Source organism: Primulina eburnea, chromosome 1, assembly GCF_022965805.1.
Source record: "Primulina eburnea isolate SZY01 chromosome 1, ASM2296580v1, whole genome shotgun sequence".
NCBI classification, from domain to species: domain Eukaryota; kingdom Viridiplantae; phylum Streptophyta; class Magnoliopsida; order Lamiales; family Gesneriaceae; genus Primulina; species Primulina eburnea.
The window spans coordinates 45,783,304-45,807,389 of NC_133101.1; the positions used below are offsets into that span (position 1 = coordinate 45,783,304).

The window sequence follows — 24,086 nt, forward strand, 5'->3', positions numbered from 1 at the left end:
TGAGACCGAAATTTCACACCTTGTACGGTTTTACGATAAAAATCATATTTCCCTCGTTTCTTATCAGTTGTAATTTTCTATCGAATCGAAGATACACAGAGTGCTATAAATTATATGTGGAACACATTTCCAGAAAACCAACCTATAAGTCGCAGAATTCGAAATAACAGGGGGTGACGGGTTTTGTGGCACAAAAATTTCACAGCTTCATATCTCCTTCAAGAAGACCGATCGACCCTTCTAAAAATGTGACTAACACGTGACTCCAGGCCCTTGAAACCTTAACTCCCAACGTATACAGCCCCCTAACACCTCAAACTGGCAACCCCTTACGCAAGAAGTCAAGAAAACATGAATTGCATCAATGTGTACGTGTATTTCATGTCAAAACTATGCAAAAACGATACGATAAAATAGATCAAAAGATTTCTCATACATAAACAGACAAACCAGCATATTATGATGTGAATGATGAGAAAAACGAGATTTTGGGCGTGCCTTGGCGTTTATACGCTCGAAAACCTGAAGACCTTTGCGTAGAACGTGGATCGGAGAGGCGGAGAACAATGTTTTTGAAAAAACTTGAGAAAACCTAAGGGGGTAGGTGCTGGATTTTTGAAGATAGCTGCTGGAACATGGACGGAGCGGCAACCATATGGAGGTAGGGAGATTAGGGTTGTAATGATAGGTTTAGATTTAGTAATTAGTGTATTATGGGATCTTAATTAAAGTAATGAGGTTAGGTAGGATTTTAGGCCCATTATACATTAAAATAGTCCTATTTGGCCCAAAAACACTCGTGTAAAATATTTCGTTTAGATACGTTTTTGAAAATACTGCTCGAACTCTCAAAAAGTCCTCCGACTTGCTAAATTTTGCGTATCGGTTAAAAATATGACCCGACAGGTAAAAATACCCAACCAAAGCCCATTTTAGAAAATCACATTTAAATACTTCATATATTATCCCCGATCTATGTTCCTCGTTCGAGTGCGAAATACAACTTAAAACCCTAATGTATGGAACTTTAATAAACCAAGAATTTAAAACACTTATTGATGTTAAATTCATACATTTAATGCATTAAAATAATTTAATTAAAATCCATAAGAAAATGATAACTTGAATGCGTGTGGTTTACGTGTACCTTCAGATTTTCGAGACGTTACAAAAAATTTCGAAAGTCTAAATTTCCAACGATCACCTTTTAGCAACTGCCAGTTTTGTGAACTCCTTCACCAAAACAAGCAGTTATACTCTCCTTCTTAATTAGCAGTTAGGCATACTTCCACTTCTTCCATCGTATAGATTCAATTCATAAATTACTTTATAAGCAGTATGTTTGATCTCCATCAAACTACAGTCGTCAAATTCAACTTCTTAAACTTTAACTACTCAACGCGAACACAAAATCCAATAGTTGTGTGACCCACAATGATTCAGAAATACCACTAGCTGTGAGTTCATATCTTCATATGATTCATAATAACATTTATTTTTATTTGTACTTACCCAAATTAGCATCATTCCTTTCATCAACACCTTGATGAAGAACGTTAACATTTATTTGTGATTGCACCAATCGGATTTTGGTAAGAGCATCTAGTAGGATTGCTTTATGATCCCCTAAGTATCGCTAATAGCATCTGTATGAAACTTAAGTTATAGTTAGCGTATAATACGATCCCTTCAACTCATAAATAATGATCGAATCAACGATCATTAATATATCGAGAGTTGCATATGAATTCGATAATACTGTAATGTATCTTTGAATAATAATAGTGACATGATATGTGAAATTAAGGAGACATCTTTGCAAAATGCACATGTCTTACTCTGGCTAGAGATTTTTTACATTATTAACTCATCAGATCATATAGAATATCTTCACCCGTAGGGAAATGGTAAATCTTCAACTGCAATACATTTGCTCCTATGTATTTCGGAACTATACCCAACATCGCCACCTAATGAACCTCAATGGAATCGATTAACAGATCAAAGTGCATACTTGTAAGTAGAGCCTCTACGTTGTTCCCGATCAAAAGATTATTGGTGTACAACCATAATGGTAGATTATTCCACTCGATAAATGATAACCACTTGAACAGTTCGAGAGATGGTTGTTTAATGAATTATCAAATGCTTACACATCTGTATGAATGGACATTTTTATGCCCTTACTAATGAAACATGACGTTTACACCACATATGCTAGTATAAAGCTCAAGCGTCCTTTTATCCTAGTATTAGGCTGCTGATTTGACTAGGAACCTGTTTCAAAATATATGATACACTTCTTAATGAGTTTCATAATCTTACGTTGAGAGACAGACCTTATGGTACATAATATATATTCAAAAACTTTATTTATACAGCTTGTATTGGTAAATAAATAAAGTAAATATCACAATTAGATAAAACCGTGAGAAATAATTAAATTAAAAATTGTTTTTACATTAGAGTCCATAAAGTACAAGCCACAAGTTAGCCACAAAGTAGCTCGCTAGACACCCACAATAACAACAAGTTGATGCTGGATGCATGCAATCAATTTATTCGGTTACAAGAACAAGCAATTCATCATACACATGGATTACATCGTTTTTTGTGTAAAAATTAGGGATTACATCGTTTTTGTCTATATACCATAGTAGAAATCATACCTACTCCACTTTTGTGGATGGTATTTGCATTACACACAACAATAGGAAATATGAACTACGTGCTAAGAGTGATATGGCGATTCAGATGCGCTATGCAGATTTACCCTGGAGTCGCAACGAAAATGCATATAGTGATAAGAGAACCTCTTTCAACCTCTCTTTGGTTGAATCATCAATCAAGTTGCCTTCACTGTCAAACTTTGCAGGAGGCTGGAATACGTTAACATAAAACTCTGGTTTGTTGATGAAATGAATGTCAAGAAAAACACCGATTTGACGAAGATGATAATGTGAACGGCCCCCACCCCAACCTCCGCCTCCGCTTACTATCGCAGCCGCTTTATCAGCCCATACATTTGGTGGCCTGGATGCCCAATCAATTGCATTTTTAAGAGGTGCTGCCAGTAAAGAACAATAAAAAAGAGATGAAATTGGTTGGACAATTTTCCAAAGGCACATATTTTATATTTATTACAGGATAAGCATCGTTGCCGCGATTAACATTTGTAGCCAACACACGGTTGGTTCCTTCTTCAGTTATAGAAAAAACGAAGATAAGGTATTAAGATACGAAATCCATTCAGATCAAATCTCAAAGAAGAGATTGTTGTCCCAAGCGAACACAATCTCGTCTGGGAATGAACACTAGAGGGAAGCTCCTTTAATGACACAAGAGCGTGTGATAGAAAGAGAGTTCCTGAAAGATAGCCAAGAAGATTTCTTTGTGCAATTCAAGTATGGTTTCTTGTAAATGAGAGAAGAAGAAACCCAGTGTGAATTGATGTGACAAATACCTCTCACTAGCTAGCTTTTCATCTAATGAGTCTAAAGGTCCATCCAACATTTCATCACTAATCTTATCCTAAATCGTATCGATTTAATTTCCAGCTAAAGGTCAGAAAACTTTATTTCCCTCAGTAATCTAATTATACCCAACTAGAATGCCCACCCCAACTTTGAGATAAAGCTTCTCCCCTTACATCAGGAATGCGAGTGCAACGTTTCACGAGCAAGTAGTGATAAAGATCTATGTGTAAATAACAAGTAGTTTCAAAATCCAAGATGAAAGATTAATAATTGATTGAATGAACTAAACAATGATATAAGAGCTGTTTTGTTACCAGTGACGGAGTAATTGTACTCAGGCGATGCAAAAAGATAGCAATCAGCATCAAGAATCTTCTGCCGGAAAGCCTCAACAGCCGCCGGGTAAGTCCCATTTACCTCAAGATCGGTGTTGAGAAATGGTAGTGTTGATATGTCCACATGTTCTATCTCCAAACCATTGATCCGTTTCGATATCTCGACAGCTAGATTGACAGATCCACTTTGTCACATATACCATCATCATAAACACAAGCATGAAACAAAGAAATTAAATAAATTCATATTTTCAATTTCAAGAAGAGCAAGTTGCAAAATAAAAAACTGTGCATAAAAAATGAAATCTTTCGTCTCACAATTCGTGGATGGAAAACCATGTCTTCTACAAATTCAAGAAACGCTTTCATGTTCCAATTAACCAATATTGAAAATCGAAAAGGAAAAGGAAGAGGAAAAAATACCAGCGCGTATGAGGCCTTGATTGCAGGAACCTTTGCGGAGGGAACCGCTGAGGGCTGCGACTTTCACGATCGGCAGATTAGAAGGAATGGCTGCCATTGAAGAAGCTCGCAATGTGATGAAACAGGAAGTGCGAATCAACAAATAACAATAAAATTAAGCATCCAACTTGTGATTGGTTGAATTCCCAATATGCTGGGGCCGGCGCTTCTCTATTTGTTTGCAATAGATATTTTGTTTGTATAATAAATTTTTGGAAATATAGTTACAACTTCTTGAAAAATATGAGTTAGAAATATTTGAACGTTGAAAATAAAAGTTGTAAACATTGAAAATTAATGAGTGATGATGTATGTAATGATTATTTGTTTTTGAATTATTTTTTAAAAAATTCTATAAATGTGATTTTTTTCACAAATAATTTCATTGATTGATAATTTTAGAGAGAAAATATAACACGTTATTTATATATTTTGTGAGTTTGAGATTTTCACTTTTTACCGTAAATTTTTACTTTTAACACGTTATCAACACGATACTCGAAGGTTCGGTTCTTCATATTTTTTCAAACTCCACAACACAAGAAAAGTGTAACAATTTTCAAAAGTAAGAATATTTATTTTACTGTTTATTTATTTTTATTGTGTATATATTTCATATATAATATCATGTTATTATATAAAAGAGTTTATGACACCTCATTATAACAACGTGATGTGATTATATTATTACATTGCTCATATAATTTTATTGTGTTACTGTTTATTGTTTATATATTTGAATAATATCATGTTATTATATAAAAGGAGTATCTGACACCTCATTATAATAACGTGATGTGATTATTTCATTGTTTATATATTTTTATTGTGTTATACAATGATTATATATATATATATATATATATTTGTATAATTTCATACTATTATATAAAAAGAGTCCCTGAAACCTCATTATAATATTGTGATATGATATACATAATTATTTAAAAATGATTAACATTATATATATCATATTATTATCATAAAATTTATGTTGGAAACTGAATTTATATGTTTGACAAACTGAGCGTCTAACTGATCTAAAAAGAATGATATCTGATCTAATACATGTTTCATTAACTGAAGAAAAACAAACAGACGTTCGAAGGCAATTGAACCAGCAACTGAACTACGCAGACAACTGACTGATCAGTTGTGAACTTCTCAACTACATACTATCAGCTGATCCCTTAACTTTAAACTTCATCAGTTAAAACATTCAATCGACAAAGCTGACTGCACCAAGTAGTGGGATCTCCGCATTACAGAAAAGCTGCAGAGTACGAATGTCAGAAAAATGTTGACATGGCATGCAACGGATAGAAAGGTTCAAATTGTATTTAATATTACCATTTGAGGAAAGCCTATAATAGCAGAGAAGAGCAACTGAAGATCCCGAACTATTGAATCGTTGAATATCTGAATTTTTGAGTATTCGAAATCTATTCAGTTACTATACTGAAATTTTTGTAAACTGAAAAGCTCACGCTTATTGTATATATTCATAGTTGCTAGGCTATAATTAGAGCTTTCGATACAACTGTATTACTCGATTTTGAAGAGATCAGTTGTGTTAGATTTATTCAGTTCTATTGAGTTCTAAAATCTAGTTTGTAACTAAGAGTTTTAGTTTGGCATTGTTAAGTCCAAACCTGAAGTGGGTATGTACAAGTGTTTGTATCGATCAAAGTCTTTTAGTGTATATCATATCCTTGAGATAAAAGGGGTGACGTAGGAGTGTTTGAAATCTCCGAACATCCATAAAATCATGTGTCTTATCATTTCAGTTTTTATTCTAACTATCAGTCAGTTTATTTCCACAAACTATTTGTTAACTGATTGTTATTGACTTACAAAATTCTCGAGTATCAGTTTATCACCAAACTGACTTATCAGTCGAAAATGTTTTGAAAATTGTGAGTGTTTATTCAATCCCCCTTCTAACACTCTTTCACCCTTAACCGATCCTATCAATGTACATATACATTCATTTATTTTTTAAGATTTTGTAACAGTCATAAACGGCTAATTTTTACCCTATAAATATGAATTCACAAACACATTTAATCACTCCAAACTTAATCTTCCTCACTAAAAATTTTCTTCATCGATATTTTCAAAAAATAAGAAAATGGTTCTTTCAATGTTATTTTGTATAATTATTTTGGTTATTATACTCAATAGTCTATATTTATCAGGGAATATACGCCTAGCGTTTTTTCTTTATTTTTAAGATTGATTGTACTAATAATATTTCCATTATTTTTATTTTATATTAATAGATTTAGAACTTAACTAATAAAATGTATTGTTATTTTTCTAGTTACACCATGTCAAACTTGGTAAAGCTCGAATTTGTTGCTCTCGATATTATGGGAAAAAATTATATGCCAAGAACTCTCGATGTAAAAATGCATCTTGAGTCATTGGGTCTAAGTGAGACCATTAAAGAAAAGGTATATCAACATGACAAGAAAAAACAAAAGCTATAATATTTTTGAGTCGACACCTTGATGAATGATTAAAATGTGAATATCTCATTAGAAAAGATCTCATGGCTTTATGGAAAAGATTAAAAGAAAGATTTGAACATATAAGGGAAATTATACTTCCGACCGCCCATGATGAATAGAATACATGAAGATTCCAAGAATTTAAAAAATTCAGTGATTAAAATTCGACGATGTATCGAATAATCTCGCAATTAAAATTTTGTGGACATGAGGTCACAGAATCGGAAATGCTTGAGAAAACATTTTCCACTTTTCACGCATAAAATATAACTCTACATCAAAAATATAGAGTGCGTGGATTTGCGAGATATTCTGAACTCATCATATGTCTTCTTGTGGCGGAAAAGAACAACGGGCTGCTAATGAGCAATCAACAATCCCGACCCACTAAGTAAAAACAAATTTAAACTTGGAAACAAGAATAAAATTCCGAGACAAGGTTTTGGTCGAGGTCGAGGTCGTGGTCGTGGTCGTGGCCGTGGTTTTGAAAACAATCGAGAGAGTTATTTCTATAACTCATCTCAAAAGGGCGTCACGAACCACCCACTGAAAAGGCATCATGAAAATATGAGTGTTAATGAAAATCACTCAAAACGGTTTGAAAGTTCTTGTTTAAGATGCGGCACTCCAGGACATTGGTCTCATATTTGTCGAGCCCCCGAGCACCTTTGCAAACTCTATAAAGAATCGATAAAGGGGAAAGAAAAAGAGACCGATTTTACTGAACACAGTGGCCGTTTGAGTGATTCAACTCATTTTGATGTTGCAAATTTTCTGAATGATTTACCTGAAAATGATGAATATATTGGCAGAATTGAAATGTAAAATATTTTATTTTTCATGTGCTCATATGCCAATATTTTATTGTATAATTATGATATGCCTTATATTTTTAAATAAATTACATATTTATTATCAGTGATTTTTTTTTTGCATATTTTTTTTTAAGTTCAAATATGGAAACTTCTATGAACAAAGCTAAACAAGGAACTAATCCCATGGAGGTTTTCATACCTGATAGTGGTACAACGCACATTATTTCCGGGATAAAAGATATTTTTTAGAACTAAAACCAACAAAAACAATGATGAATACAATATCAGGTCCTGTAGACTTGATAAAAGGTTGTGGTAAAGTACATTTTTTGTTACCTAATGGTACAAAATTTATGATAAATGATGCTTTGAATTCACCACAATCGAAAAGAAATTTGTTGACTTTTAATGACATATATTTCCATGGGAATGATATTCAGACAATAAATGAAAGAAATGAGAAATATATGTGTCTTATCACGTACAAATCAGGAAAGAAATATGTAGTTGAAAAACTATCAATGCTCCTTACTGGATTGTATTATACATATATAAGTCCAACTGAATCAAACATGACAGTTGATAATTCTTCAATACTGATTAATTGGCATGATCGATTAGGACATACTAGTTCAACAATGATGCAAAGAATTATAGAAAATACATAACAGGTGTCATTTTTATGTATTTTATTGCATTAATTTTGTGCGTGTTTGCATCGTGTGTGTGTGAATTTTATAAACATTTTGTTCGTTTTATAATTATCACATGATCGTGTCTAACTCGCACGTGATGAATTTGCAGGTAAAATGACCGGAGAACTGAAATCGCAACATAAATGTGCAAGCCACAAGAATTTCGAGAGGAGTTGGCAGTAAAGCATGGCGCCCGAGCGGTAGGATCTTACCACTCAAGCGCGAGATGTGCCTTACCATACAGAAGACCTGGCGCTCGGGCGGAATAATCTTACCACTCGGGCGCGAAAGCCGCACCTCACAAGCAAACTTACAGAGGAGTTGGCGCTCGGACGGTAGAATCTTACCGCCCGAGTGGTACTAAATTTGGGAAAAATATGGAAGATTATTTATTGCCTTCCAGTAGAAGTTGCCAAGTGTGGCTGCAACAAGTAAGCCTAGGGGTGTTTTTTCATTGATTATTTAGCAGCCACCAAGGTTTGGAAGAGAGAAAAAGCTTAGAGCAAGGATTGGAGTGAATATTTGAAGATTTCCGGGCACTGTTCTTCATACTTTCATCACGCTTGTATTTCTAGATTAATTTTTTCTTGTTTAAACATTGTTTGCTTATTTTAATCATGACATCAATTAGATAATTTTCATTATTTGTTGGGATTTAAGTGGATCCTACCCCAAAATCGAGTTTAGTTAATTCACATATTGAATTTTGATTTATTCTTGATTGTGCTATTATTTTCATTGCGTTGTTGAAGAGTAGCTAACTTTAATAACGATTTAATATTGCTAGTGAGTTCGAGAGAATAGCCCGTGATAGGAACAAGTAGCATAATCCGTGGATTTAAAATTTACATAGAAATATGATGTTGGATAGGCGTTGATAGTCATAGTCCGGTAGGGCGTAAGCTAGGGGATTTTTAATAGAACGACATGAAATTCACCTTCGATAAATAATTAAAGAGATTTAATTACTTCACTGAGTAGAATTAGTTTGGCATAGCTCGAGAGGACGTGTTCAATTGGATAGGAAATCCTGTTATAAGAATAGAATATTGTCGAGCAAATTAAGTAAATGATGAGGGGTAGGTGAACCGAGATTCCCATCAAATTCATTTCTCATTAAATATTTAATCAATCATTTAGCTTATTTATTTCATCATTTAAGTTGTGAATCATTTCTTTGCATTTTTATTTAATCATAGTAGTAGTAAACAATCATTCAACTTATAGTCGCTAAAGATTTAATAACTGGAAATAAGAATTGTGAAATACAGTCTTCAGTGGAACGATACTCGTACTCTCGTGCACTATATTATTACTTGACATCGTGCGCTTGCGATTATTTCGAGCTTGAATATCATAAATTTTTACTAAGGATTTTACAATGCAAGTTTTCTCGATCATGTTTTTGGCGCCGTTTCCGAGGTTTCCGAGGACTGTTAATCCACAATTTTATTTTCAGTTATTTGCTTAAGCATTTTTTTATTTTGTTTGGTTTGATACCTTTGATTTAGTTTCAAGTATCTCTCTTGGTGCATGCCAAGATCTCCAGAGTCTGAGCTAGAGATATCCAATCCCGAGATTGAAAGCACCCTACGCAGTCGCAGACAACAACAGAGGTTGAGAGATATGATGTACAAAAACGAACATGAGGAAGAGAATCATGAAGATCTAAGAGTCAAAGAACCAAGGCGCATACCCATGTTGGATTATGAACAACCTTTTCTTGATGGAGCACATCCAAGCATAGTGCGACCAACAGTCAGAGCAAACCAGTTTGAGATCAAGCCAGCCATAATTCAGATGATCCAAAACACTGTCCAATTCGGGGGAAATGCGCTTGATGATCCAAACACTCACATCGCCGACTTCTTAGAAATTTGCGACACTTTTAAATTTAATGAAGTGTCTGATGATGTTGTTAGGTTGCGTTTATTTCCTTTCTCTTTACGTCACAAAGCTAAATCTTGGTTGAATTGTTTGCCTGTTGGTTCAATCACAACTGGGGAAGATATGGCCAAGGCATTCCTCTTGACATACTTTCCTCCATCAAAAACCATGAATATGCGAGCGGACATAACTACAATATCTAAATTTGAGCATGAGTCACTCTACGAGGCTTGGGAGCGCTACAAAGACTTACTGCGGAGATACCCACATCATGAGTTACCTCTTCGATTAGTTGTCCAAACTTTTTACTATGGTTTAATTTCGTCTAACCGTACCATGATAGATGTTGCGGCCTGTGGGAATCTGCTAAGGCAAACGCCGAAGAAGGTTATGAGTTGCTGGAGGAGATGGCTTAGCAATTATCACTCTCAATCTTAGAGGAACAATCAGAGGAAGAGTGTAGGAGTTCACCAGGTAACCGACTTTTCTGTTGTCACTCCACAATTAGAAGCACTTAACAGAAAAATAGACATCTTGAATGTAAACAGGACAGTGATACGCCTGCAAGAGATATTCTGTGATAAATGTGGAGGAGAACACTATGTTAAGGATTGTCAAGACAATGGCCCTTTCTATGTGCATTTGGAGGCACCAGCAAATCAAGTGTGGATTTAAAACCGTCTTAGGAATGATCCATATTTGAACACATATAATCCTAGATGGAGGCAACACCCCACTTCTCATGGGGTGGGCAAAGCAGTCAGAATCGACCCCAAGGAGGACAATAGTATGGTAAGCAACCGATGTATCGACCTTAGCCTAGAGAGGAGAAGTCTAGTTTGGAGCAAATGATGTCTAAGTTCATCTCATCCACCAAGACTAGACTACAGAACCAAGATGCATCGAAAAAGAGTTTGGAGAATCAGATAGGTTAGCTGGCTAAAATGATCACTAACAGAGATTCGGGCACCTTGCCGTAACACAGAGATTAACCCGAAAGAGCAAGTGAAAGCCATAGCATTGAGGAGTGGAAAAGTTCTTGAACAAAAGGAGAAAGAAAAAGAGGGTCAAGGAGAGGAAGCGACTGACACGTCCACAGGTAAGTCTTCTAACTCTACACCTTCACCCACTACATAATCTAAAATTGTTATCCATCCACCTTTCCTTGCAGCATTGAGAAAAGAAAAATTGGATGCGCAATTCGATAAGTTCTTAGAAGTATTCAAGAAATTGCACATTAATATTCTCTTTGCTGATGCTTTAATTAATGCAAATGTCGAGCTATGCTAATTTCTGAAAGACATCTTAGCTAATAAGAGGAAGTTGGAGGATTACATGACGATAAACTTGACTGAAAGTTGCTCTGCATTGGTACAAAACGAGATCCCGCCAAAGCTAAAAGACCCAGGGAGTTTTCCTAATCCTTGCATGATTGGTGGTGTTGTTTTTCATAAAGATTTGTGTGATCTTGGTGCTAGTATTAACCTTATGCCTTTATCTGTATTCAGGAAACTTGGACTGGGAGAGCCTAAGCCCACAAAGATGTCGTTATAACTAGCAGACAGATCCATCAAATATCCTCGAGAAGTCATAGATGATGTGTTGGTGAAAGTGGACAAGTTTATATTTTCAGCAGATGTTGTAGTACTCAACATGGAAGAAGACGTAGAGATGCCCTTGATTTTGGTGACTTCATATGTAATATACTTCAACAAGATTAACATTATTTCACACTTTCATTTGTAAACCACGTGATATACATGCGACCTATTCTATTCCATTCTATCACATTATTACTATTCATACCATAATGTAAAGCTATAAACCATCATCATATAATACCCTAAATCATTAATAAAAGAATAGAAATGATTGGCTATTACATTTGAACCGTGGTTCACGGGGGCTGGTTCGTGATTCACGAGGGTAATTTAGGGATGAAAAGCTTGTGTTTAAAATTTTGGAAGAAAATATTAAGTTGGAATCATTTCGAGTTTAAAACTCATCACGGTTTAGTTGTTCAATGATTAATTTGAAAAGCTCGGGTTTACGTCTAAGAAAAATATTACAAGTCAAATTTAAGCTTAATAATGATGCTATGGTATAGGCTCGAGTCAAGAAAAGTAAGAAAAATTCAAAATTGGGAAGTTCGAGGTCCAAGTGTAAAATGGTCATTTTACATCTTGGGTAAATCATAATAAATGTTAAATGATATTTTAAAATGTTTATGATGAAAATATGATATTTTTATGATATACACAAATGGTGTACCAATTTTCCCATTAAATGATATTTTTAAAAGACACGAAATTTATAAATAAAAAGAGATGAAATTTTTTTTGAAAGATGTTAATTAACTGTGACACCAAAGCTTTAATGAGGATATAGTTTACGGGAAATGGTTCCAGAAGGAGATCGTTTACCGGAAAAGATCTCAGAGGGAGCCTGACGATCATATTTTCATATTTGGCCACGGCCCAGTGACGAGAGTTGCTGGCCCTCAGGTACTTGGTATAACTATACTGATCAATTGACCATGATGATATGATATATGATAGTCACATTCAAGAATCAAATTTCATCCAAAAATGATATATGATGATGAAAAGCATTACAATTCAATGATTTATGATATTATAAATGATTACGAGCTTTTACGTTAGCTTGTTTTATTAAAATATTTATTTTAATGCTGCTTGTGCCTGCACATATATTGTTTGTTGCTTATGATTAGAACGTGTTGAGTCACCAGACTCGCTAGGTTATATGGTCACAGGCGATGATGATTTTGAGGGATGCACTGACACTTGAGTAGATCGGATCCGGCAGCGCATTAGATTAAGATTTAAGATTTTAAAGTAATGATTTTGAGGATTATTTATTTAAAGATTTTATTATTAAATTTGAATTTTAGTTTTGGATTATTTTAAAACTGACGTACGATTTTTTAGTTGACGATTGATGGATTTTTATGCATTTGAGTTTTTAAATATAGTTTTTATGTTGGAAGCTGTTGAAGTTAGAATAAATTGTTTGTAAAAAAAAATTCCCTAGTATTTATTTTAATTTTAAAGTAAAAAAATAAGGGGCGTTTCATCGTCACTCGAACCAATCGCTCTTGTGGTGAATATAAGTAAAAAAGATCTAATTTGAGTACCTATTTGTTTATATATATTGAGCACTAGAACACTAATTGAGCATTTGAATGTATGAGACCATTTAATGTCACGATTCAATTAAAAAAAATCTTCTTGTTGTGTCGTGAATTTGAAGTATAATCCATTAGAGAAGAATAATACAGAAGCAACAAGATCAGAGTGATAATATGAAGTCAAGTATGCTTATCAGATCAGATCATAACTCATGAGGTTTAGAGAAAGAACTATGGCGTGCCTTTGCGTGTTTAACGCACGAATAACCATTGATGATTGCGAAGAACGGGGACGACAACCTTGGCTAGAAGTTCCTTGAAGCCTTCAAACTTTTTTCTCTACAATTTTGATGTGCGTGTGTCGTGTTTGAGGAGTTTTGGTGTGCCAAAAATCTGAAAAATTGGCCGTGTGCTTATGGGAAGGTTTCGGGTGATTTAACATATTATATAGTTAATAAATCCTTAATTAAGCTTAGGCCCATTAAGCATACAAATTAGGTCCATTATTGCCTGATTATGATTTAATTAAAATATTAAAATAGTTTTGTTTAATAAAGTTTATGAATTTATTAGCCGGGTTGCTAAAACATTCGCATTTTTGTCGAAAAACCAACACCGATAAAATTTACGTCCCGGCGTATAAAATCACCTCAAAACCCCATATTTTCAAAAATAAGAAAAATCATTACCCTTAATTTAAATAATTAAAAACAATTATTTAATAAAAACATTTTCTATTTTCCAGCTATCGGTCTCTGTTCTTCGATCGCAACTTGAATAACTTTAAAAATATATTTTAATGCAACCATATAGAAAAATATATTTTAAACATGTCAATATGCACAACATAATTAATTAATGTAATTAAAATATTTAATTAAAATAAAAGAGAATTTAATAATTTGTATGCATGTGGTTCGTGTGGACCTTTAAATTTTCGGAGCGTTACAATTTTCCCCCTTACTTTGAATTTCGTCCTTGAATTCGCTTATCTTCGATAATCAAAAGTTTAGACTTAGTTCTAGTATCCCAAGAATTCACGCTTCCCCTGCACTACTCTAATAAAACTTAAGTTCTAGAATGTCCTTACGTCTCCTTGATCCTAATTTAATTTTTCCTTCTAAATCCTTATTTTGCAAATTCGCAACTTAAAAAGACACATAATAACTTAGTGCTCTTACTATTATAACCTCGAACTTCAATTATTCTTAAAATTCCTAATATTAAAAGATGGATGACCACGCTTATCGTATATTATATTCTTTATTTTATACCCAAAATATTCATCAACTTATCAAATTTCAATCTTAAAATCCCAAACACATCCGCAAAGCTTAGATTGTCAAGCCTAATATCGATTCATTCTTAAAAACCTTTGATTGACATTCCTTATAACACTATAACCAAGATATGCCAAGGTTCCAAATATTATTAAAAGTCTAAATCATCAAAATTCTTGCCATTTAACCCATTCAATTCACACTTATTGTTAAACTAGTCTCTAAATTCCTTAACAATTGAAAAATTAATTCTTAATTTCATCAAAATTATCTTAATTGGTCTTTAATTTCAAAATCCTATAATTAATCCATAAGTTCTCGGTATTCTTAATTTTCTTCTACAGTTTTCCCATGACATAATTTCGATAAATTTAAACTTATTTACCTAAAATCAATTCCGATAACTAGTCTTACCTTTCATTAAGACTTAAAATCCCAATCTATACATTTTCTTACTTCCAAAGTCGTTGCAACTCCTCGAATCAATATTACTTATGAGTAATTCACAAAAATTTAATTAATCTAGTAACCAAGAATCATAAATATTTTCTTAGAAAATATACATGTTTCAAAAGCATTGATAATATTCACGATTAACTTACGGCCCAAAAAATATAATGTCAATACTAAAACCTAAAAATCAACATAGTCTAATTCCACCACAAAGCCAACATGCATTAAAATCAAAGAATTTCTTATTTCATATCGTATCACGTATAAAATTCCAGAGCATATAAATCATATATTATCATAAAGCTATTAAACATGTGACGTAAACAAATAGTTTATGTAATTATGCAGGTAACAACATAAAATCATATCAAGTATGTAAACTTACAATTTGAGGGTTTACGACTGATTTTTTTGGCCCTGATGGTGGCAAAACCCTTTACAGAATCATTGCTCTGATACCAACTAAAACATCTGCTACTCGTTTTCTAAAATCGTACTAGAATTTTTTTTTCAAACCAATTACCCAAACAATATTTTTTTTTACCTTGGTTACTTGCTCTTGAGGATATAAAGATCACACCTCCAACTTGAAGATCCAAACCTTGGAAGGAAAGGAATTAGGAAAAGAAATGAAGAACCCTAGCTCCTCAAGTTGATGTCTTGCAAGAGGATTAAGTGAAATGTCATGGCTTTGAAACTCTTAAAAATGTGTTTTCTACGGCATAGACATGGACCTCATGCCCCCTTCCGTGTATAGGTCTGTGTACACATTGTAAATTACAAATTTCGTTTGGCAAGACCCGGACCCCGTGCTTGGGTCCGTGTAGGGGTCCTTGTACCTACTGCCAAGTGCCCAAACCGTAATTTTTCTTCCGAATTAGCCAAAGTGGTAAACGTGAAAGTTGTAGCCCTATGTATTTTATTGAATCTCCCACTAGTTTCTGGTCATTTAAGGGTCTGATTAAAAAGTTATGCACATTTTACCAAAATGTGTCAGTGTAGGAATGACGATATACAAAACATAATTCGGGCCACTTTTGACTCATCTTCCTCAACTATTTGAACAAAACTCAAAACAAGAAAGTTGTAGCCTTGGATCTTAGCTTTCTAATACAATTGGCCTCATGTCATTTGGATCAATATCCCATTCATTATGCTAAAACCATAACAAATACCAAAATTTTCATACCAATTACCTATTTGGCTCCAACCATCCAAACCGTCAATCCAACTCCAAACATTATACCTACAAAACAATAACAAATCCTCAAATACACAACAATTTACTTAACTATACCAAAACCATACAATAATTAACCATGAATACAATAAAATAACAATAGTGATGCTTACCAATCTTTCCATCAACTATACTCATAAACCATAACAATAACCATGATCAATAATAACTTAACCATATATCCATAACACCAAACCATATAATAACATCATTGACGATAGAAGGATAAAAGGTTGGGATATTACAATCTCCCCCCTTATAAAAATTTCGTCCCCGAAATTTGCTTACATCAAAATAAATACGGATAACGTTGTCTCATCTCTTCCTCCAATTCCCATGTAGCCTCTTCAATCACAGGATTTCTACAAAGAACTTTAACAAAGCCAATTTCTTTGCTACTTAGCACTTTAACTTTGTGGTCAATAATTTGAACATGCACTTCTTCATAGCTCAGATTAGGCAAAAGATCCAATGCTTTGTGTCGAAGAATATGGGATGGATTGGACAAATACTTCTGTAACGTTGAAACCTGGAAGACATTGTGAACTCGATCCAAATCCGGAGGCAAAACCAATCGATATTCTCTTTCACCAATCTTATCCAGAATCTCGAAAGGTCCAATAAATCGAGGAATCAACTTACCTTTCTTTCCAAACCTCATAACTCCCTTGAGGGGAGCTATCTTAATGAACACATGGTCACCTACATTGAATTCCAAAGGCCTTCTTCGAACATTTGCATAACTTGTCTGTCGAGATTGAGCCATCTTCATTCTCTGTCTGATCAGTGCGACCACATCAACCATTTGTTAAACCAACTCGGGTCCCAACGTCTTCCTTTCTCCTACTTCGTCCCAATATAAAGGTGATCTACACTTCCTACCATATAATGCTTCATATGGTGCCATGTCAATCGATGACTGGTAGTTATTATTATATGTGAACTCGACAAGAGGTAACATCGAATCCCAACTACCAAGAAAGTCAATAGTACATGTCCTCAACATATCCTCCAAAATCTGTATAACTCTCTCTGATTGCCCATCGCTCTGAGGATGATAGGCTGTGCTAAAAACCGACTTTGTACCCAAAGCTCTATGGAGACTTTTCCAAAATTCAGATGTAACCTTGTATCACGATTTAAAACAATCGACATGGGTATCCCATGAAGTCTTACAATCTCTTGGACATACGTCTCCGCATATTGAGTCATAGAATATGTCGTCTTGACAGGGAGAAAATGTGATGACTTGGTCAATTGATCCACGATCACCCAAATAGAATTATAGTCCTTCTGAGTTCTTGGCAACCCAACAACAAAATCCATAGTGATGTGTTCCCATTTCCATTGCGGTATAGGTAAGGATTGCAATAAGCCCGTCGGTCGTTGGTGCTCAATCTTTACCTGGTGACAAGTCAAGCATTCAGAAATAAATGATGCTATATCTTTCTTCATACTCGCCACCAATACGATCGATGAAGATCTGGATACATCTTGATGCCACCAGGATGTACTGAATAAGGTGCAGTATGAACTTTCGTCAAAACATCACGACGAATAACATCACCAACTGGAACACAAATACGGCCTTGAAATGTAATCAGGACATTGCTATTCAATCCAAACTCAGAATTCCCCTTCTTCTCTGCCTTTGCTCTCAAGTTCAACAAAAGAGTATCCAACTGTTGCTAATGCTTAATTCTGTCAATCAAAGTCGGTCGAATAACTAAGACTGAAAGTCGAGCGATCGTACCTTACTCAACCAATGCAATCTCACTTCTTTGCAAATCCAACAATAGAGGCTTTTGAATCATAGAACCCAATTGAAGACCTGAATTTCGGCTCAATGCATCAGCAACCGTATTCGCTTTTCCTGGGTGGTAACTTATAGTGCAATCATAATCCTTCACAAGTTCTAACCACCTTCTCTGACGCATGTTCAGTTCTTTCTGAGTAAAAAGATACTTAAGACTTTTATGATATGAGAAAATCTCACATTTCACGCCATATAAAAAATGTCGCCAGATCTTCAAAGCGAATACCACAGCTGCCAACTCAAGATCATGAGTCGGATAGTTCTTTTCATAATCCTTCAATTGACGAGAAGCATAAGCGATAACTTTACCTCGATGCATCAACACAACACCGAGACCTTTCTTTGAAGCATCTGTATATACCACAAAGTCTTCAACTCCCTGAGGAAGCGTTAACACTAGAGCTGAAGTCAATTGGTCCTTCAATACTTGAAATGCTTGCTAACATTCATTAGTCCATTCAAACTTTACTGTCTTTCTCATCAGAGTAGTAACTGGCAAGGCTATTTTAGAGAAATCAGCAATAAAACGATGATAGTACCCTGCCAACCCAAGGAAAATTCGTACCTCAGCAACTGTCAATGGAATAGGCCACTTCTTAACAGCTTCAATCTTAGCCGGATCCACAAAAATTCCTTCCTCGGAAACGATATGACCTAAAAATGCAACTTGCTCCAGCAAAATTCACACTTCTTGAATTTAGCATATAACTGATTGTCCCTCAACTACTGTAACACGATTCTCAAATGCTCCCTATGTAGATCTCGAGTCTTTGAATAGATTAAAATAACATCAATGAAGACAATAACAAAACTGTCCAAATATGGCTTGAAAACCCGATTCATAAGATCCATAAATACAGAAGGAGCATTAGATAATCCAAACGACATAACCAAAAACTCTTAGTGACCATACCTTGTTCGAAAAGCAGTCTTAGGTATGTTACACTCCTTTACTTTCAATTGATGGTACCCTGACCGAAAATCAATCTTGGAAAAGACAGTAGCACCTTGCAACTGATCAAAAAAATCATCAATTCTTGGCAGAGGATATTTGTTCTCGATCGTTATTTTGTTGATCTCTCGATAGTCAATACACAGTCTCAAGGACCCATATTTCTTCTTCACAAATAATACCGGTGCCCCCATGGAGATGAACTTGGTCTAATAAAACCCTTATCTAATAAATTTTACAGTTGACTCTTCAACTCTTTCATTTCAGTTGGGGCCATTCGATAAGGGGCTTTAGAATCGATGCAGTACCTGGTACAATATCAATAACAAATTCCAACTCTTTATCTGGTGGCAATCCCGGCACATCATCCACAAAGACATCAAGATAATCCCTCACAATATCAATGTCACTCACATTCCCACTCCCTTCTCTAGTTATATCCACCACCGATGCTAGAAACCCATGACAACCCTTAACCAACATCCGTTGCATTTGCAAACAAGAAATAAAAGAAAGGCCAAGCGAAGTACCTGACCCCGTGAAGACTCTGCTATCACCATGCCCTGAAGGAAAACGCACTGTCTTGGCTACACAATCTATCACAGCTCGATAAGTAGATAACCAATCCATTCCAAAAATAACATCAAACTCAATCATGAGAATGAAAATCAAATCAACATTCAACAATTGCTCATCTACTTGAACAGGGCACGCTCGAATCACACTTGAAGAATATATAATCTCCCGAAGGAAGCACAATAGAAAAGTGGACAATTTTACCAATAGGAGCAAGACCAAGAGAATTCATAAATTTCTCAGATATAAAAGAATGTGTGGCGCCAGTATCAATAAGAGTATTAGCTACCTTGCCTGAAATAAGAATGGTACCTGAAATGATTGACGAATCAGGATTAATTCCTTCCTTGGTCAAAGAGAAAATGCGCCCTTGAACTCGGTCCTTGCCCGATGATTGAGTACAATTGATCGCAATGTGCCCAACACTTCCACATCTATAAAATTTTTTGCTTCCAACTAGGCACTCTCCTTTATGTGGTTTATGGCATTTAGGACATAAAGGCTTATTTGATTCAGATGGCACCGCAGGAGCTTTACCGTGATATTCTTCCTTTCCTTTCCCCTTGTGTCCTCCTTTTCCTCCTTGAACTGAAGCTTGACCACCCTTTTGGACAAATTGTTGCCTCCTGAATTGTCTTTCTTTATCAATCTCTTTCTCATCATATTCGGCCATCCATGCTTTCTCAACAATCTCCTTATAAGAATTGGCCTTAGACATTCGAACATCTCTTCGAATCTCCGCCCTCAACCCCCGCGTAAAATGCTCGGCTCTATCTTTGTCGTTGCTAGCAATGAAAGGAACAAAAAGACAACCTTCTTCAAACTTCAAGATGTAATCATTCATATTCATTGTCCCTTCTTTTAGCTCCAAGAATTCTTTCACCTTGCGGGCTTTAAAATCGCTAGTAAAGTACTTATCATATAAAAAATCTTTGAACTCATTCCATTTCAATGTTTGAACAATAATCGTTATCTTGGTTTCTTCCCACCAAATTCTTGCGGTCTTGGTTAAGAGAAACACAGCACAACTCACTCGATCTTTATCATCAAAGTTAAGGTAATCAAATATCGCCTCGACCGCCTTCACCCACTCCATTGCAATCAAAGGGTCCGGACTCCCTACAAATTCGGGTGGATTCATCTTCTTGAATTTGTCATAAGCTCCCTCAACAACTCGTTCTTGAACTCGTTGATCACTGCCTTGGCCTCTACCTTAAATCAGTGAATGCAATTGGAGAAGTTGCTGGATTTGTTCCCCATGCACTTAGCTTGCTCATGAAGTAGCCTAATAAACTCATCAACTACATTATAGGAAGTAATATTTTGAAACCATTACTATAAATGATTTTAAATTGTTCCTTGCTGCCTCAATGAAAAAAGATTTTCCGTTGAGAAATCGAGTGGATACTGACCGCTGTAAAACATCTATCGAAGCTCCATTCAGAGATAGCCAATCCATGCCAAGAATGACGTCGAACTCAGGCATCGGGAGTACAACGAGATCTGCCTGAACCACATTCTTTAGAAAACGAAGCTCCAGATTCTTTACAATGCTCGTAGCGACTATCTGATCACATGAATGAATGGAAATTTTAAAGCCCAAATCCATATCCTCGGGTATAATCTTTAGCAATGCATAGGTAGCTACAACAGAAATAAATATCATTCATGCGAAAAATATATCTATCATCAAATCCAATTGAGTTGAAAACTTAAAGCATTTTCTATCATTAATCACCCAAAAATTTTGAAAATTTCCACACTTCACTCTTAATAAATTTCAAAATTTTCATTTTAGCCCCTTAAAATTTTGAACTTAATCAATTTAGGCCTTACTTTTCCAAATTCATTTTTTGATCCCTAAACTTTCAGAAATTACGGAAACAACCCATGCTTTCTAGAATTCTCAAAACATCCATTGAAATAGTCAAACTTGCAATTTAGTCCCAGAATTCTCGGTCTTGAACATTTAAGCCCTCAACATCTCGGTTTTTGCACTTTAGCCCCTCTAATTCTCGATTTATGGAATGTAAGCCTCATACTTCTTAAATTGATTCAATTCATTCCTTTACTTCCTTAAATCTTATATTTTATGCCTAATTTCTATAATTCTCATTGTCATCACTTAAATCCAACTAAAGTAGAGCATACAACCTATTTTCTTCTAGGTTCCTTGTTATCTCAATTAATTCCATTAACCAAATTGTCATTGCATGCATTAAGGCAATGCAAAAATGTTAAGTAACTAGGTTATCATTAATCAATGTTGTGTCTGGCTCATTGGGCAGTGAATGGCTTTATGTCATTCCTCCTTGCAGATGAAGCACTTGAATGATCCCCACATGCACTTGCCAAAGTGTTGGCGGTTGCACTCCTTTCATAGTGGCCTTTCTTACAATTTTGAGGCAGCTCCAAACTGTGGTGGCTTCTGATGCCCTAGCTTCTTCCACTGATCTTGGAGCTTTTGTTGCCCTGAGCTTTGGGAGGACCTGTAAACTGCCTCTTGATTGGATGAGAATTCTATTGATTCTTCTACCTCTTATGCTGCATTTCAAAATCAATATCCTTGAAAGCTTGTTCAGCTTGGAAAGCACAAGTAGTGGTAGTTGCATAATCCGCCAGTCTCATCAACATCACATCTCGGTGAATAGTGGGCCAGAGGCCATCCACGAAATGCTTCAGTTTCTCAGCATCATCTCTAGCAATGAGGGGTATGAAGTGACAACCCAATCAAACTTCCTTATGAACTTAGCCACAAATATATCTCTCCGAAGGAGACTCATAAACTGGATGACTGAGCTTTTTGAAACTGACGGTGGGACAATCCTTTACAAGAAAAACGCTAAACGACAATGGATAAAATCCGTTTTCGTAGGCACTGTTACAACTGTTGTAATTGGCAGTGTTATTGAAAGTGTGTTCTATGAAAATGATTTTTAACCGTTGTAATAGCTCAAATTAGCTATTTAGCGACAGATTATGTTTAAACTGTCGCTTAGTTTAGCGACGGTTTGGAGTAAACCGTGGCTAATTAGTGTCGGTTTTTAACTAAATTGTCGCTAATTAGGGACATTTTTACAAGAACACCATCGCTACTTAGCGACAGTATAGACATAATCCGTCACTAATGTTTTAAGTAAAATAAAAAATTACTTTTTAAATTTAATAAATCCGACAAAAAAAAACTTCATATCTTTCTAACCTAATAAAATTCATAATCATAACTAACACCTAGAAATTTCACAAGAATTGAAGCGAAAAAACTTAAATCAAAACTAAAATCGTAGAAGAGAGGAAAATGTATGGTAGATGGGGAAGGTGTGGAGAAAATGGACCGAAAATGCGATTATTTATAGAAATATTGGTGGTGGTTTTTGGTAAAACCGTCGCTTATGTACTAAACATCGGCCTGACAGTTTAATCTGAAAACATCTCTATTAGCGACGGTTAATAAACGACCGTTGCTATTGGCGACAGTGTTAGTTTAAACCATCGTTATTTAAAATTTGCAACGATTTTATGAAAAACGTCGCAAATTTTAAAATAGCGACAGTTTAACAAACACGATCGACTTAGCGACGGTTTTTTTTTTAAAAAATTGCGACGGTTTTTGCAATTTTTATTATCAACGGATTATCAACGGTTTGTGTTTAATCCGTTGCTATTTTAACAACGGTTCACTAAGACCGTGGTCGTTTCTCCAAAAAAACACGATATTCCACAACAGTTCACGAAAACCGATGTCGTTTGTCCAAAAAACACGATAATCCACAACGGTTTTAGAAAACCGATGCCTTTTGTCCAAAAAAACACGCGAATAGACAACGGTTTATAAAATGTTGTCATTGACCCCCCAAAAACACGATAAAAGCCCGGTTTTGAGGTCAAAGACAACGGTTTTCTACAATCGTTGTCTATTCGCGTGTTTTTTTGCTGCTTTTTAACAACAGGTTTCCCTAAAACTGTTTTAATAACGAATTTTTAACAACGTCTTTTTAACAACGGTTTTCGCTAAAACCGTTGCTAAAAAGCAAAAGACAACAGTATTTCAAAAAATCCATTGTTTTTTTAGTGTGGTTGAATGCATACCTTTGTTAAAAAGCAAAAGACAACAGTATTTCAAAAAAACCGCTATCTTTTGAGTGTGGTTGAATGCATATTTTGCTGTGATACCAACTGAAACGTCTCTAACTCATTTTCTTTAAAATATACAAGAATTGTTTTTTGAATACTAAGGCTTCGGCCAAAACTATATATATATATATATATATATATATATATATATATATATATATATATATATATATATATATATATATATAAACATAAACGTCAAACCACATAGCCCTCCTTGGTCTCTTGATTGCAGCCCAACATTGCGCACACGCCTGCACCCTAGAGAACCTGAAAAGGTGAATCCTAGTTCCCCTAAAAA

The 24,086-nt window shown here is 35.0% G+C and overlaps 1 protein-coding gene across 1 annotated transcript; it reads right to left on the reverse strand.

Moving 5' to 3' along the window:
• Window positions 1-2,542: 2,542 nt before the first annotated feature.
• On the reverse strand, window positions 2,543-4,394 carry LOC140812191 (NADPH:quinone oxidoreductase-like). Its single transcript, XM_073170416.1, has 3 exons — window positions 4,235-4,394; window positions 3,791-3,979; window positions 2,543-3,067 (listed from the first exon to the last, which is right to left on the reverse strand). The coding sequence occupies exons 1-3, from the start codon at window positions 4,329-4,331 to the stop codon at window positions 2,760-2,762; spliced, it is 594 nt and encodes a 197-aa protein (XP_073026517.1). The 5' UTR covers window positions 4,332-4,394; the 3' UTR covers window positions 2,543-2,759.
• Between the last annotated feature and the right edge of the window lie 19,692 nt (window positions 4,395-24,086).

What these genes read in the sequence shown, in the direction of transcription:
- LOC140812191 (XM_073170416.1), bottom strand. Translation starts at nt 4,331, where the DNA reads ATGGCAGCCATTCCTTCTAATCTGCCGATCGTGAAAGTCGCAGCCCTC. An exon ending in TCAAGGCCTCATACGCGCTG is followed by an intron (nt 3,980 to 4,234) that starts GTATTTTTTCCT and finishes CTGTCAATCTAG; the next exon opens with CTGTCGAGATATCGAAACGG. An exon ending in GTACAATTACTCCGTCACTG is followed by an intron (nt 3,068 to 3,790) that starts GTAACAAAACAG and finishes CTTTACTGGCAG; the next exon opens with CACCTCTTAAAAATGCAATT.